Source organism: Maylandia zebra, linkage group LG1 (assembly GCF_041146795.1).
Source record: "Maylandia zebra isolate NMK-2024a linkage group LG1, Mzebra_GT3a, whole genome shotgun sequence".
NCBI classification, from domain to species: Eukaryota; Metazoa; Chordata; class Actinopteri; order Cichliformes; family Cichlidae; genus Maylandia; species Maylandia zebra.
The window spans coordinates 11675414-11691816 of record NC_135167.1 but is presented as its reverse complement, the minus strand read 5'-3'; the positions used below and the strand labels follow the sequence as shown (position 1 = coordinate 11691816).

At 38.7% G+C, this 16403-nt stretch overlaps 1 protein-coding gene across 2 annotated transcripts; it reads left to right on the top strand.

The window, feature by feature from the left end:
* The first annotated feature begins 8890 nt into the window (after positions 1-8890).
* scamp5b (secretory carrier membrane protein 5b) lies at positions 8891-16403 on the top strand. Of its 2 annotated transcripts, XM_004539617.2 has the most exons (7): positions 8891-9072; positions 9480-9542; positions 9640-9759; positions 11757-11913; positions 12862-12963; positions 14764-14881; positions 15244-16403. In XM_004539617.2, exons 2-7 carry the CDS (start codon positions 9536-9538, stop codon positions 15421-15423), a joined length of 684 nt encoding a protein of 227 aa, XP_004539674.1. In that variant the 5' UTR covers positions 8891-9072; positions 9480-9535; the 3' UTR covers positions 15424-16403. The 2 variants fall into 2 exon arrangements, with proteins under 2 accessions (XP_004539674.1, XP_004539675.1); XM_004539618.2 differs by lacking the exon at positions 9480-9542.

Sequence of the window (16403 nt, the reverse complement as noted above, 5' to 3'; positions counted from 1 at the left end):
ACCTGATTCCCTTAAACCACAAAACCAAAAGAACATGCAGCAGCAACAACTGAAACATCATCTGCAACTTGTTACCCAACAGACACAGCTGGTCACGCACTCAGACTGAGACTAGTTACTCTGTGATTGAACGTCATCCTCTCATTAAGTAGTTTTATCTGATGCGAAAATTGTGTGCTCTGGGAATTATTACAGAATGTCGTTCCAGCAGGCACAAGTTAGTTTTCACTATGAAATAAAAGCCAGGATACCAAAAGACAGAGCAGGCCAGCTGCTGATGAAATTATTTACACTTTTGATGCGTTGCCCACTGAGACCAATTAGGACAGTAAATTTGTCTGGCTTAAGTCAACAACAAGAGGTTTGAGTAGTTTATCTTGGCAGTAGAGGTAGGCTGCCTTTGCTGTGTTTCTTCGAAAGCAAATTAGGTTTTTCTACTACAGACAGTGTTGTAATTGGTTGGTGAGGAGCTGAGCAACTGCGCTGAACTCCACAATATGTTCATCTTGTTAACTGCTCTTTTTACATTATTGGAAAACCTTTTTTGTTTTTAATAGGTAGTCCACGCACACTGCCTCCAGGTTGGCATTTTTTTTAATCAAACTACCTCAATGCTGTTTGTTTGGTGGGTTTTTTTTGTAATATTAACATTAGTATTGTAGTCACCATTAAAATAAGGTTCTATATATATGCTTATACTTTATGTATGGTATATTTAGGATTTCTTTTTAATTTGCTTTCTACCAGTATATTAATGTTGCCTGACAAATATACTAAATATATCATCCTAAATGTGTATTAGAGCAAAAGTCAAAATAAAACAATGGGGGCTTTCTCTTTTCTGTCTATGAGCTACAGGCTTATTTATGCAGCCTGCCTCGTGATGACAACCTGTTTATTATTTATTAAGAAAAAAATACTGCTCAATTTACCGCTGTTGCATGTCCATTATAGGTACCCATATCCAGTCTGTGTGAACATAAGATAAGTGTATTTTTTACTTTAGGGAAAAAAATACACTTCCTTCAGTGTTTTTCAAAGAAATGTATACTGATATCATCACAAGGTTCATTAGCTACTCTGTGGTCCAGAGTAGCTAATGTGGTTGTAAACTATTCATATGCCAAGATGATGTATGCACCATTACAAGTAATTATTGTGTGATAAATATGTATTTTGGTCTTTATGAAAATGCATTTATATGACCAAGTAAAAGATTTGGAAACTACTATTTCAGTTATTTCAAATGCTTATTTTATTACTGTCATTTTTTTTTAACCAGGGTGAGCTATGCTGTTTTGTGGTTCATTATATACAGCAATCAATAAGACTGTGTAGCAGTCAGTTACCGCCACAATTGCTTTTTTGCTTCTATTATTATTATTATTATTATTATTATTATTAGTAGTAGTAGTAGTAGTAGTAGTAGTAGTAGTAGTAGTAGTAGTAGTAGTAGTAGTAGTATTAATTAGGAGTCATTTGATCAAAGAAGTATTTAAAAAGGCCAGAAAATGATCCTGTTTTCTACAGCAAGGCTCTGTTTAGTTTTATTTAACCATGCCAGTATTAAAGAAAGTAGTAAGGAAATGAAAGCAGTTTTAATTAAGTTAGAACAATTATGACAAAAACATTACTTTGCTTCTTTCCCACATTGTTCATGTCCTTGTCTCTAGACCACTATGGCTGGAGTCTTGAGGCTGTGTGGTTTGTGTATTTAAATGCTGAGTACAGTTGCCCCCACAGTGACTGTCTGTCATCGTCTTCAAGGTCAGAAACACTCAGTTCCATCTGACAGCAGAGAGTCTCCTGAATAGGTAAGGAAATACCAGAGAAAGACTGACAGACAGTGCCCCCATCTGGAGTTTCCTGGCAAATGATCACGTCAGTCCCAGACTTTTACTGCATGGTCCATGTCAATAGTACATATATATGTAGTGTTTTTTACATTTCAAAAACTACAGTTGTCTGTGACTTCTCCTGCCTTTTTCTCCGATTAACTTTGCCTTCATATAATTTTTAGATTCAACTAAACCTTTATATTATTTGTACAACTAACGAAATTGTACATGCAAGTATGTCTTCCACTTCAAGTTGGGTTTAATCAACTACAGTGAAATGTTTAGAGAACAAACACTGTATGTTACAGTCCATGGTTCATGTTTGTAAATGAGGTTGCTGTATGACTGCCTTACCACAATGCTATTCCACCTCCTTCCACTGGAGGGGTGCCCTCCACATGCTTGGTCTGGAGGAAAGTGTCTCCATAGAAACTAAGACAACGGTGGCACATGGGCTTAGAGGCTGACTGGGCAAATGGTTTTTCTTTTGGAGGACAATGACACCAGGGTGCACTGGCGCTGAGTTGCAATTGAGAACATCAAGCAGAGATATTGAGTGTCAAACAACAGACACTCATTTTTGCCCAATTTAAAGTGCATTTTCACACCCAGTAATGAAGATAAATAAATGTATTCATGCATTCAGTACGATACAAGATGACTAGTGAGTGTTTGTGCACTATGCTGTGTGTGTGTGTGTGTGTGTGTGTGTGTGTGTGTGTGTGTGTGTGTGTGTGTGTGTGTGTGTGTGTGTGTGTGTGTGGTGGTGAAGGCTTATACTTCCACCTTTTAGTTACATTTTTAAATGAAATATTAGCACAAAATTGAAACAAAGTCTAACAGGTTACTTTTTTTTTCAGAAAATAAAACACACTTTTAAATGAATAACATATAACCTATTATTTACCCATACAAATGTTTGTCATATTTATGGTTTTCTTTTGGTTTAATTACAAATATAGGAAGCAGAGAAGAAATTTTCACTCAACATAAGCATTTATGATAACATGTCATTGGATCCTTCATTTCCTCTTTTATGCTTCTTATCCACGTTTTTCTCTCCTATCTCTGTTATTATCTAGTTAATATCCTGCCTTTTATCTACACCCTAATCAAGTTGATGACAAAACATGACTTCCCCAAAAATTGCCCACTGTGTTGCAACAGTATCCCGCTGGCTAATCTCATGTAGGGAAATCTGACCACCACTCCATAGAGGAAGCAGCCCCTCTCTTAATTAGCTCAAAAGGTAGACGGAATCAAAATCTCAGCTGAAGATTATTGGGGGGGGGGGGGGGGGGGGGGGGGGGGGGGTGTTTCTTAAAAAGCTCATCCTAATGACATGATATTAATGTCATCTTAATGACAGGACTAATAGGATGAGCCTGGGTTAGAATAAAGATGATTGAGGCAGAGTGAGGGATGGAGAGACAAAAACGAGACCACTCACAGTCGACTATACTGTACATTTCTTTGAAAGCCCAATAGCATGATGGCCTTAGAACCCCCTCGCTAAGCTTGTCTAGACTGAAACTGCTTCAGATTAATATTAATGAAGTGAGAGGACAAAAAATTACAGAGGTGTGGAGAGTGACAGTGTCAGATGAGAGACGTGAGAAGGGACAGCTTATTAGCTTTACATCTTTAGCGGGCTTGATTTGACAAGTGATGGCAGTTGATTACAATTTAGTTTTAATGATATGGTGATATATTGCAGTTCTTTTTTGTTGCAAAGAGAACACTAATTTAGACTCTTATGGCATAAGGCAGATCTGTCTGCTGGCTCTGACAGCTAACACTAATTTGTTTTCATTTACACAGCTACTACAGTTCAAGACATACCCTAAATTAAATTTGGAAATCCAGCGTTGCACTTTCTGTGTCATATAACTGTTTCCTTTAAAGGGTTAGCTGCAACATGGCTGAAAACAGTATATAGGTATCATTTTCTGAAGTAAATTATCCAATAACAACAGTACAACACACTTGTAATAATAACATCACAACAACAAGCTTAAAATTGGATCCTGTATATCTAAAAGAAAATCTTGATTTTTGAATGTTTTCTATTTGATGTCTGCACTTTTTATTTAGTGTTCATTTTTACAACTTATTACACCCATGAACAAGTTATCTGTGGTATTATCCACAGCTTTTACAAAAGACAAGTTACTGTGCTGTAGGAAAACATTAATGTATTATTATATTGTCATTTTCAGAATAAAAGTTGTCATAAACTACACACCAATTATTTTCCTTCCAATTTTGTAAAAATTTCTTGTTATAAAATGACATCAGGAGCACACCAGCATGTGATTGACAGATTATAGCAGTTTCTGTGTCTCTTTCTTACAAATGCAGTCTTATTTTTCTCCTCAGCTGCTCCCATTTAGAGATCGCTACAGCGGATCATCTGCCTTCATCTCTCCCTATTCCTAGCATCCTCCTCTGTAACACCAACCCCCTGTCCCTCTTCAGTGCATCTATGAATCTTACTCATTTCATGACTGCAATCATGCCATTTTTTTCTGTATCAGCTAACTTCAGTTGATTTTATGACTTTGGTATTATTGTTTGAATCACTTTAGTGGTTTTTGTTGCTTAATTAGGAAATAAATAAAGCCTTTTATAGAGGTACACAAAGACAGTCTTTTGTTCTGTTTTATACTTCTCAAGAATTAAATAAAGACTAAATCTACAACACACTACGGTTAGAATTTATTACTATTACATCAGCCCTGTTTTTGGAAATAACTACCATTGCAGTATGCTACCTTGACATATTTTTTATTGTGAAAAAATATTTCCTGGCCCACACTTGCCTAAGAAAAAGCAGACAGAGAAAAATCAAATTGAATTTACAGTGGGGCAAAAAAGTATTTAGTCAGCCACCGATTGTGCAAGTTCCCCCACCTAAAATGATGACAGAGGTCAGTAATTTGCACCAGAGGTACACTTCAACTGTGAGAGACAGAATGTGAAAAAAAAATCCATGAATCCACATGGTAGGATTTGTAAAGAATTTATTCGTAAATCAGGGTGGAAAATAAGTATTTGGTCAATAACAAAAATACAACTCAATACTTTGTAACATAACCTTTGTTGGCAATAACAGAGGTCAAACGTTTACTATAGGTCCTTACCAGGTTTGCACACACAGTAGCTGGTATTTTGGCCCATTCCTCCATGCAGATCTTCTCGAGAGCAGTGATGTTTTGGGGCTGTCGCCGAGCAACACAGACTTTCAACTCCCGCCACAGATTTTCTATGGGGTTGAGGTCTGGAGACTGGCTAGGCCACTCCAGGACTTTCAAATGCTTCTTACGGAGCCACTCCTTTGTTGCCCGGGCGGTGTGTTTTGGATCATTGTCATGTTGGAAGACCCAGCCTCGTTTCATCTTCAAAGTTCTCACTGATGGAAGCAGGTTTTGGCTCAAAATCTCACGATACATGGCCCCATTCATTCTGTCCTTAACACGGATCAGTCGTCCTGTCCCCTTGGCAGAAAAACAGCCCCATAGCATGATGTTTCCACCCCCATGCTTCACAGTAGGTATGGTGTTCTTGGGATGCAACTCAGTATTCTTCTTCCTCCAAACACGACGAGTTGAGTTTATACCAAAAAGTTCTACTTTGGTTTCATCTGACCACATGACATTCTCCCAATCCTCTGCTGTATCATCCATGTGCTCTCTGGCAAACTTCAGACGGGCCTGGACATGCACTGGCTTCAGCAGCGGAACACGTCTGGCACTGCGGGATTTGATTCCCTGCCGTTGTAGTGTGTTACTGATGGTGACCTTTGTTACTTTGGTCCCAGCTCTCTGCAGGTCATTCACCAGGTCCCCCCGTGTGGTTCTGGGATCTTTGCTCACCGTTCTCATGATCATTTTGACCCCACGGGATGAGATCTTGCGTGGAGCCCCAGATCGAGGGAGATTATCAGTGGTCTTGTATGTCTTCCATTTTCTGATGATTGCTCCCACAGTTGATTTTTTCAGCTCTTTGGTCTTGGCCATGGCAGAGTTTGGAGTCTGACTGTTTGAGGCTGTGGACAGGTGTCTTTTATACAGATGATGAGTTCAAACAGGTGCCATTCATACAGGTAACGAGTGGGGGACAGAAAAGCTTCTTACAGAAGACGTTACAGGTCTGTGAGAGCCAGAGATTTTCCTTGTTTGAGGTGACCAAATACTTATTTTCCACCCTAATTTACGAATAAATTCTTTACAAATCCTACCATGTGAATTCATGGATTTTTTTTTCACATTCTGTCTCTCACAGTTGAAGTGTACCTCTGGTGCAAATTACTGACCTCTGTCATCATTTTAAGTGGGGGAACTTGCACAATCGGTGCCTGACTAAATACTTTTTTGCCCCACTGTACATTGTGTGATCAACTCACCAAGGTTGACTCTGACCCGAGATGCATCATGTCAGATACTTGAAGGACACTTTTTTTTTTCGTCCGCCTCCTTCTTTGTCTGCCTCCGCTGACTGGCTTCCTGATACTGAATACTGTTGGAGGACACCTTTTCACCTGCCTGAGTCTTGCTGTTGAGTTCAGCGTATCAAACTGAGTCGTCTGTATCAAACAGTGTCGGGGGCAGCCTATACTAAAGATCAGAATCAGAATCAGAATCAGAATGGGTTTATTGCCAGATGTTGAGGTTTACAACATTAGGAATTTGCTGCGGTGCTTCAGTGCAAACAATAAGAATTAAAGTGCTATGTAGAAAGAAAGATATGTGCATGAGATATACATTAGATATATACATGGGAATAAGAATTAAGAGTGCTACGTAGAAGGATATATACATGAGTGCAGGTGGTGATCAGTGCCAGACATGAAATGATGCAGTGACACAGCGTAGGGTCATGTGTGAGTGGCGGGGACAGTCATGTGGTTATTGTTCATGTGTCCAACAGCAGAGGGGAAGAAACTGTTCTTGTGGCGAGAGGTTCTGGTGCGAATGGACCGGAGCCTCCTGCCTGAGGGGAGCAGGTCAAACAGACTGTGTCCAGGGTGGGAAGGGTCAGCTGAGATCCGGGCTGCACGCCGCAGTGTCCTGGAGGTGTACAGGTCCTGCAGAGATGGGAGTCTGCAGCCAATCACCTTCTCAGCAGAGCGCACAACACGCTGCAGTCTCTGTTTGTCCCTGACAGTGGCTCCAGCGTACCACACGGTGATGGAGGAGGTGAGGATGGACTCGATGATTGCGGTGTAGAATTGCATCATCGTCCGTGTTGGCAGGTTGAATTTCTTCAGCTGCCTCAGGAAGTACATCCTCTGCTGGGCTTTCTTGATGACGGAGGTGATGGTGGGCTCCCACTTCAGGTCCTGGGTGATGGTGGTACCCAGGAAGCGGAATGAGTCCACAGAGGTGATGGGGGTGTCAGTCAGGATGATGGGGGGGAGTGGGGCTGTGTGCTTCCTGAAGTCCACAATAATCTCCACTGTCTTCTGGGCATTCAGCACCAGGTTGTTGTGGCTGCACCAGGACACCAGACGTTCAACCTGATGACTTCTGAAAATGTCGAGTTGAAAATGAAGTGAACAGACTGAAACATTATCCTGGGGAATTTGCTCATTAAAGTCAAGATTGATCCCGTGGTTTGCATCATAAATACTTCACTATTAAGTAAAATAAACAAATAGATGCAGCCTTGTTGGTGGATCTTTGCATAATATTCATCATAAAAAAAAACAAACGAATTCCCCTCTGAAATCGTCAGCTCTTTAAATGACAGCAACTATGCAAAACTATGATCTTTAATCTTTAATTTTTGTTTGGAATATTAAAGGTTAATGAAGCAACTATGCAAAACAAGTTTGCATAGTTGCTTCATTAACCTTTAATATTCAGAACAAAATTAAAGATTCATGACGAGGAAAGAAATTCAGATTCTTTATGCTTTGTAAGGTCTCCAGGCTTCCTTTAAAACTACGCCCCACAGTAAAACCATGGTTCAACAAGATAATGCCCCACTATGAACAACCTAGTAATGCAGTCCTAGTATATTAATCACAGGTAACATTTAGTGTCGATTAAGTGCTTTTACTTTAACATGCATTACTATGCAAAGGTCATGAGCCACCCCTCATTTATTTATATTTTCTCATCATTTTTAAAATGTGACCTGACACAGGATCTGAGAGAACAGATGGATTATCTGGTCTTTCAGTTGATCCACCGAAGCCTCATCAAAAATGGTTTCAGTGGAAGGTGGCTGTCAACAAGCCATTCTAGAAGAATAAGGAGAAAGGAATGGGACTTACCAAATTACTCAAGTAATGAACTGAAAATCTGACTGTAACTGTGTTAAAGAAGAAAGGTGACCATACCAAATATTGGCGATCAAGCTCGTTACAATTATACACACTCTGCTCTCATATAATGTATGTATGTATGTTTGCACTTTTTCTTTAGACCCGAGTTAGACCACTGTACCTATTTCTCATTTTTCTAACAAAATATAGAAATAGAGAAATTATCTATACTTTTACTTGGGAAAGAGTTTAAAGGTATCCTGGAAGGCAAAGATAGAAGAGATCGTTTTCCTCCAGTGTCGGTTCCTGCAGTGAAACAGCACCCCCACCTGGAGAGCTGAAATCATTTTAGTGTTTAGGCGAACAACTATCTCAAGCTTCACGCTTAGGTTTAGAAAGGAAAGTGTCCCGAATGGTGGTGTTACACCACGCAGAGTTTGGTAAAGCTGGATTTCTACATTATGAAGGAATTCCCTCTTGTCTTTTTTTTCTTTTCTTAAACAGCGTACAATTATATATATATTTTTAAACATCGCCACTGCTGATGTGATTAGAGGTGTGACCTGATTAGACGTTTCCAGTTCACAATTAATGTCTGCAAGTTGCTTTAGGACAACTGTAAATACTGAGGAGGGTGGTTAACGCCACTTTTGTTTTAGCAGCGTGTTCAGCACCATGGACAGAGAGCCAAACAATGATTGGGTCAACAATACAACGTCAAGGATTAGAGTAATCAGGCCATTGGTCTGAATCAAAGTGACAGCAGATTGAAGCACGGTGATTGGCCGACAGACAGCATAGTTAGGATCGATTCCTGTAGTCATACAGAGCAAAACAAAGTCTTGAAATAGTTTAACAGTTTACCTGTAGATTCCGTCCGATTGGATTTCATCTGTTTAAAGCGAAGGTGAAGCTTCGGTTGTAGAGCACGTTAAAGAGAGGAGCGGCTGCTCTCTGGAGGAGGTAAGCAGATTATGTTTCCTGCCGAATCCGTAATTCCTGGCTCTGCAGTTCAAATACATGTGCACGGAATGTGTGTTGGAACATTTCATTCGATGAAATGCGGCTTGCTTGTTGATCGTCACTGGGTTTGGGGGCAGATTGCCTGATTTATGTTTCTGTTAAACCGGAAGGACTAAAGTGTTATCAGCACCACTGGGACATGACTGGGAGAGCACACACACCGGCAGAATGTCGACGGAGACGTGAATTTGTAACATTCTCCTTCCTCTAAAGTACACTGTGTTTATGTGGCAGCGATGTAGAATCCATTCCTTCACCGGACTTCCTCCGTTGCCAGTGACATGCAGTTGAAACACGCAAAGTGCTATACACACTATATTAATCTGAAATGTTTTCTAACTTCACAGGCTGAAAAGTCTGAAAGAGGGATTACTCGAAACAGCAAGCTTTACAGTATTTCCCAATGGCCGGTCAGTAAATAAACTGTGACGAACTGAAGTCAAAATTAAAACATTACTCACCCGGATGTATTTAGTGTTATAACTGGTATTGAACTGTTTATTGCAGAGCCAAATTTCCCCCCACTGCCTGGATTCATTCCTCTCAAGCCGTGTTTCTACCAAGACTTTGAGGAGATCCCTGAACAGCATCGCAGCATGTGCAAGAAAATGTACCATCTGTGGATGCGTAAGTGAATAAAACTGAAGTTATATGTTATATGTTATTTTTTTGATTGTCATGATGCAAAGCTGTCATGAAAATGCAACTCCTATACAAACTTCCGAGCTTATGTTTCAAGAGAGAAACTCTTTTTTTCTACCTTGGCTATAACAGAAAAACAGAAAAAAATAATTTTCCTGAAGGCCCCATAAAGTGTCTTATCCTCTGTGATCAGCTGATGATAACAACTATGAAACAGAAGGGCAGTGGTTTACAAGGGTCCTTTAGGTCCAAGAAGATTTTTTATGGGCTGTGGCTGTAATGTCCTGACTGGTTTATTTGTTAATGAGTCACAGCACTGACCAGATGACCTTGGTTTGAGCAGAGCAGTAACAGTAAAATTGTGTTGAACAATCTTTGCCAGGAGCAGTTTCATCAAAGTTTACTGCACTATAAACATGAAGTACAGTGGTGTTTGCGACATTGCTGTACTCTGAAACTTCCTGCCTGTTCATGAATTCATGTAAGAGAACTGAGGGCAGGAGGAAGGGTGCGAAAGAGCTCAAAAATGATGTATCACTGACACAGGAGTCAGTGTCAGAACTGCTATAAGGAGCAGGGCAATACACCAATACGCAGTAAAAAGTATTAAAGGTGAAACAAGATTGTTAATACTTGCAAACAGTTTTGGTCAAATGAGACAAGTTCAGAAGTGAATTTTGTTAGTTGGGGATTTGGCAAAAGGGCCATATTGTGATAGGGGTAAGATGAGAATCAGTAAGTGTTTTAAGTAAAGATAGGGAGGGATTCACCAGTAAAGACTGTGAATATAAACGGTTAAAAAACATAGTTTAACTGTGACATTTTCAAGGGAAAACTGTAAAGAATTTATAATTTTCTTTATCATCATTGCATTATATAAGAAAACAGATTAAGAGAATCCAGAGAAGTTTTTGACCACAAGGGACGAGGCTGAGAATCAGTATGGGAAGGCCTGCAGTTCAGATCTGTCACCCACTGAAAAAAATTGGTGCATTGTGAAACAAAAAATACAATAAAGGAGACCACACATTTTTGAGGAGCTGAAATCTGACATCAGGCAAGATAGTGAAAACATGTAGCTATGAAAGCTACAAGGGTTGGTCTCCGCTGCCTCTCTAACTCATTAAAGAGATTGCTGCTAAAAGAAGAGGTGATGCAACACAGTTGTAAACATGACTCTGTCTTGAAATGTGATACAATAAATTTAAAACAAGTTCTAAAATCAGTATTACAAAAACAAAACCAATCAATTAGTTTCAGCATTTGAGATGATTTTTTGTGTATTGCAGAAAGAAATACATGTTTTAAATGATTTACAAACATTATATTCTTTAAATATTTACCTTTTAGGTGCTATTTTTTAAAGAAAATGTTATAGCAGGAAATATGCATCTGTCACACTGAAGAATTTATAATTGCTCTAAATTTCTTTTTGCGTGCGACTTAAAAAAAAAAGATAAACATAAGCAGGTATTGAAAGTCCCAATCTGCTCAGATTTTTGCCTTCTGCCATGATGCACACACGGCTTGTTATTTTTGTGCTCGAGTACTTTTTCTTCATTTAATTTGTGAAAATCATTCTAAGCTAACAGGAATTTTGCTGTGCTGTGCATTGGGGAAAGTGTTTTCCAAATAGCTGTCATGTGCCACCTGTGCAGTGCTTCACTTTTTTCTCTTTTTCTTGTAAAGTTTTTCAAAATTTCCCCAAAGACCAACATTTGAAACTGACATAGAGTTCTTGTTTAGTTTAAAAACCAAAACTGGAATGTGAATGCAGAGGCTGAAATGGAGCCAAGTGTTGGTAATAGAAAATGACTTCAGCTAAAAAGTTATTTGTGGCTGTCTCCTCTTTACTTTTCCAAACTGGTCCATAGTTATGCATGTTTATGTATCAGACAGGTGTTTTTTAGGGCTTTTTCTTTTGCATCAATGCTTGATTTGTTGTTATTGTTGTTGTTGTTGTTGTTGTTGTGTTCTTACAGTTAACAGTGCCACACTTGTTGTGAATCTTTTTGGCTGCTTTGCTTGGATGTTTGGTGGAGGTGGTGTGACAAACTTTGGCATGGCCATCATCTGGGTCCTCATGTTCACTCCTTGCTCATATGTCTGCTGGTTCAGGCCCATCTACAAGGCCTTCAAGTAAGTCAAACATGAAGTAATACAATAATACCAAGCACTGTTTTTAACTATGTTAGTTGGAATGAAGTTGTTGTGTTATGTTTTAGATGTCATAGTATTAAGACCTTTTAAATATTATGTGTTATAGTTTCACACAAAAATAGTTCATGGTTGTTGTTGTTTTTAGCCCAAAATTAAGAGAAGTCTTTGAGATGCAGCTTTAAATGAGAGGTACAGATGTCTTTTCATATAAACAGGAAAAGGACATGAAATTTAACCCCTCTGGGTAAGGACCCAACTCTGACAAGGCAGCTCAAGATCCATCTATGTCACGATTCACAGGGAAAGAAAGAATTTTCCAGTTGTGGATAGCTCCCTGGGTCACTTCAACACACTATTCCATAGAAACAGTTAGCATTTGCAGTACATGAACCTTTCATAAATTGTTTATAAGATGGAAAAATGTATATATACTCTTTCATTTATGAACATGAAAATTGGACATTGTTAAATATGACAGAAAACAAACATAAAACAAACTCACTCTGAGTCTTACATAGATTAAATGCTAACGAAGCTGAATACACATCTAAAATAGTGGTCTGCTCTTGTTTTGTCTTTAAGCTAATTTGTCCTCCATTTTTGTAAAGTGCTGAGTAGCAACAGGGATAAATGTCCCTTCAGGGACAGAAGGACACTCAGAACATTCTCTAACCTTTCGCTGAAGGGTAGTGCAATTTTCATATGCTCTGCTGACATGAATATATTGTCTCATGCGCTGACACACTACATGGCAGCAGCATGTAGTTGCTGACTGGGCTGCCAAGAGAGATGTTGATGTCGAGTAGGGGAAACTGTCTTTGGTTAAAACAGTAGATGATGCAACATGTAGACATACAGTATATAGCACTAAATTTAGCTTCACAGATGTAACTGCTTAATAGTCTTTTTTTTTTGTATTCTTCACAGGAGTGACAGCTCTTTCAACTTCATGATCTTCTTCTTTGTGTTCATGGCTCAAGTTGGGATTAGTGTCATCCAAAGCATAGGCATCCCAGGATGGGGAGTATGGTAAGACTGGGCAGAAGTGTCAGGCACAACTTCACTTACTTTCAAGGTGCAGAGAAGAGTATAACGTCTGAAGAGAATAAAGCTCCAGCAACACTTCTAATATAAATTAATAACTATTTTTTGTTTAACATGTTTTGGGTTGTTGGCTTAATGGTAACCCTAACGAAGGTTACAAACCCAAACATGCCTGTCATACTCAAAGAGCAGACGGGACCCAAACGCAGACTTAGAATGCAGTTCGTGAATTTATTTTCAGCAGGGGTGACCAACCTGGGTCAAGACACCTGAATCAAATGATTAGTTCATTACCAGGCTTCTGGAGACTTTCAAGACATGCTGAGGAGGTAATTTAGCCATTTAAATCAGCTGTGTTGGATCAAGGACACATCTACAACCTGCAGGACACCGGTCCTTTGAGGCCTGGAGTTGGACACCCATGATTTACAGTGATGTGTTACAGTGTCTTTCTGTGGAACCTCCACAGATCCTATGCACAGTATACAAGCCGATGGTCAGATAGATTTCACTGTCTTTAGACTCGATAGCAAAACAGTTCACACTCACACGGAAAAATCCTCTTTGAGGAAAACAGAGAAGACTCCTTGAAAGAAGAGAAACACACAAGGACCCAGCTGATAAACTTACAGAACAGGAGTGAGTATCTACCTCTACTGAAGGAATTTTCTCAGTATTTGAAGGGAGCTGACTGATCACCAGATGAGTAGTAGGTGAGTTGATTACTACAGGTGTGCCAGGCTGGAGGGCGGGGCCTAAGAGGATCACACCTCTGAAAGGTAAGGTGTTGTTACCACACACACACACACACACACACACACACACACACAAACAGAGAGAGAGAGCGCACCAAGGTGGAGAGTGAGAAAGACTGACAGAAGTACCAGGAGGACTGAAGCACTATGACAATGTCGGTCAAACAATATATTGTTTCTGGAGCGTTATCCTCTTCAGAGTCACAGTAAACTATAAACTTATATACTACTACTTATATATGTCATATACTGTATATCTAATTTGTTTACATTTGACTTACAATGTTCAAATTTGGAAAGGCATATTTTTGTGTTTATTAATCTATTCAGATATTTGTTATGAAAATTACAATTATATTTTGTATAGTTAACTGTTCTGACACTAAAACAATTTAAACTTAATTCTAAAACAATAAATGGTATTACACAAATGCCACAGACAGTTTGGCAGACATTTTTACCAGCATACGTGCATGTTTGATCAATTGCTGTGCAAATAAATCTGAACATTAAAATTGGACATTGTTTAATATGTCAAAAAACAAGCACAAAAATTAAACAAACAGTTAATCCCAACAAGTGTGTTTTAGGTGCATAAATAGTTTAAGTTCAGGTTAGTTGAGATGTATTTTTGAAGACTTTGTTGCTTTCATTAACATGACAGTGATGGACCATCAGATATGGCCCTCGTATAACTTTTATGATAGTCCTGTTATTAGATTTTGAGAGGCTGTTAAAGCAATCCTCAAAATGTCACCTTACTCAAGCTGATGATCACAAATTAATATTATGACAGTCTCCATAAAGTTTATAAATGTCACCATGTGCAATTCCATACCCTCATGCATAAGCTATAAAACTTTTAAACTTTATACTAAAGTATTTAAAGTCTACAAAATCATTGCCATTTGACAGCCTGATGTTCAGTGGTAATATGAGTCAGTCCAATAGCAGATTCCTGTAGCGTTAAGATTCTAAAATTAAATCCTCTTTTTTTCATTGCCGTAATGGTCCTTTCTATCTTTTTCAGTGGTTGGTTGGCTACTATCTCCTTTTTCAGCTATAATATTTTGATCGCACTGATCATGCTGGTCCCTACAATCATGTTCACTGCTGTGGCCTGTCTGTCCTTCATTGCACTCACCAGGGTAAGACTTTTACTGGTGCATTACTTCAAGGGAAGAAAGTAGATAGGTATTTCTTATAAAGGCTAATTCTATTAAATTGAATTTTTCAAAAATTATTTATCTGTAGCTTCAAGGCCATGTTCATTCCAGAAATTTGATTAATTTTATTCATTCCTGCAGAGCAGCACTGTTGGGTTTACCACTAAAATGAGAATCCTTTTAAGTATCTACAGCACTATACAAATGGTTTAGGTCTACAGAATTAAGGATTAGGAAATAAAGTATCTAATCTATGTCAGCATCAACTTAAGTAATTAAACCTACTTTACTTTTAGTCTATAATTGCTTCTTGATAATGACTTGTTATTCCACTTTGAATGCAGATCCATAATTTCTACCGGGGCAGTGGGGCTAGCATGACTAAAGCTCAGGAGGAATGGTCCACTGGAGCCTGGAAGAACCCTCATGTCCAAGCAGCAGCCCAGCAGGCTGCCATGGGTGCTGCAGCTGGAGCAATGCAGGAGCAGTACTCCAGCCCGCAATACAATGAAAACCAGATGTAGAATTTCAAGACAGAAGGTCAAGGACATGAAGTCACAGCAATGCCAAAGGCTGAACAACCAGGCTGTGAAGATCTTAACGATCTCTATTGACAGGGTTGATTCTTAAAAAGCAACTCTTTCTTACACTATGCAAACAAATAGCTCTTAACATATATAGGAAGCTGGAATTTTGCCTTCCTCTATTAAAGGACATGTTAATCATTTGTAGTCTTTTACACGTGTTTCGTATGTGTTTTTACTCTTCAAATGAAAGTAGTTTTCAAGACGTAGTAGCTCCATTCTATGAGTTGGATATTAATATGTCAATCTGCATGTTTTTGTAGCAAGTTTTACAAACGAGGTCAAAAAGGTTATAACCACCTTTGAAGTATTTAAATGAACGTATTATTATACTAATGTACTGTTAGAATGATGAACTATTTAGGAAGTTGCTTCATCTTTTCTTTTTTGACTTAAACCAAAGATCCAGTGTCACTTTGCAACTTTATATTAGATGATGCTACTCTGTAAAATCTAACTAAAACCTCATTAATGCTTCTATGCAGTTCATCGGGGATTGCACTGTAAAATCAAAGGAAGCTGCAGTACTGAATGGTGTATAACTGTTACAGTAAGAAAGAGTATTATTACAAGCCTTCAGGTGGAAATATATTTGGAGGGCCCTCTTTGATGTCCTTGGTGCTTCTTGTTGACATGCTTATTTTCCACCAAAAAGCATCAGATTTACATCACAGGTTTAAATGAGTTGTAATGGTTATTTTACTTTTAGAAAAACAAAAAGCATTAGATATCTGACATGTGTTCTGATCTTCAGTTTGTCTAGAAAAGTCACTGTTTTGTATTGAATGTCAATTTAGGGTGTGCCCATTTGTAAGATGCAAATGTACCATTTGCCAGAGAATCAGCCTCTTGCTGTTTGGCAGGTTGACCACAGAGAGGCGCTGATGGTTTTAGCATGAAATAAAAAGCTCCAACACTTA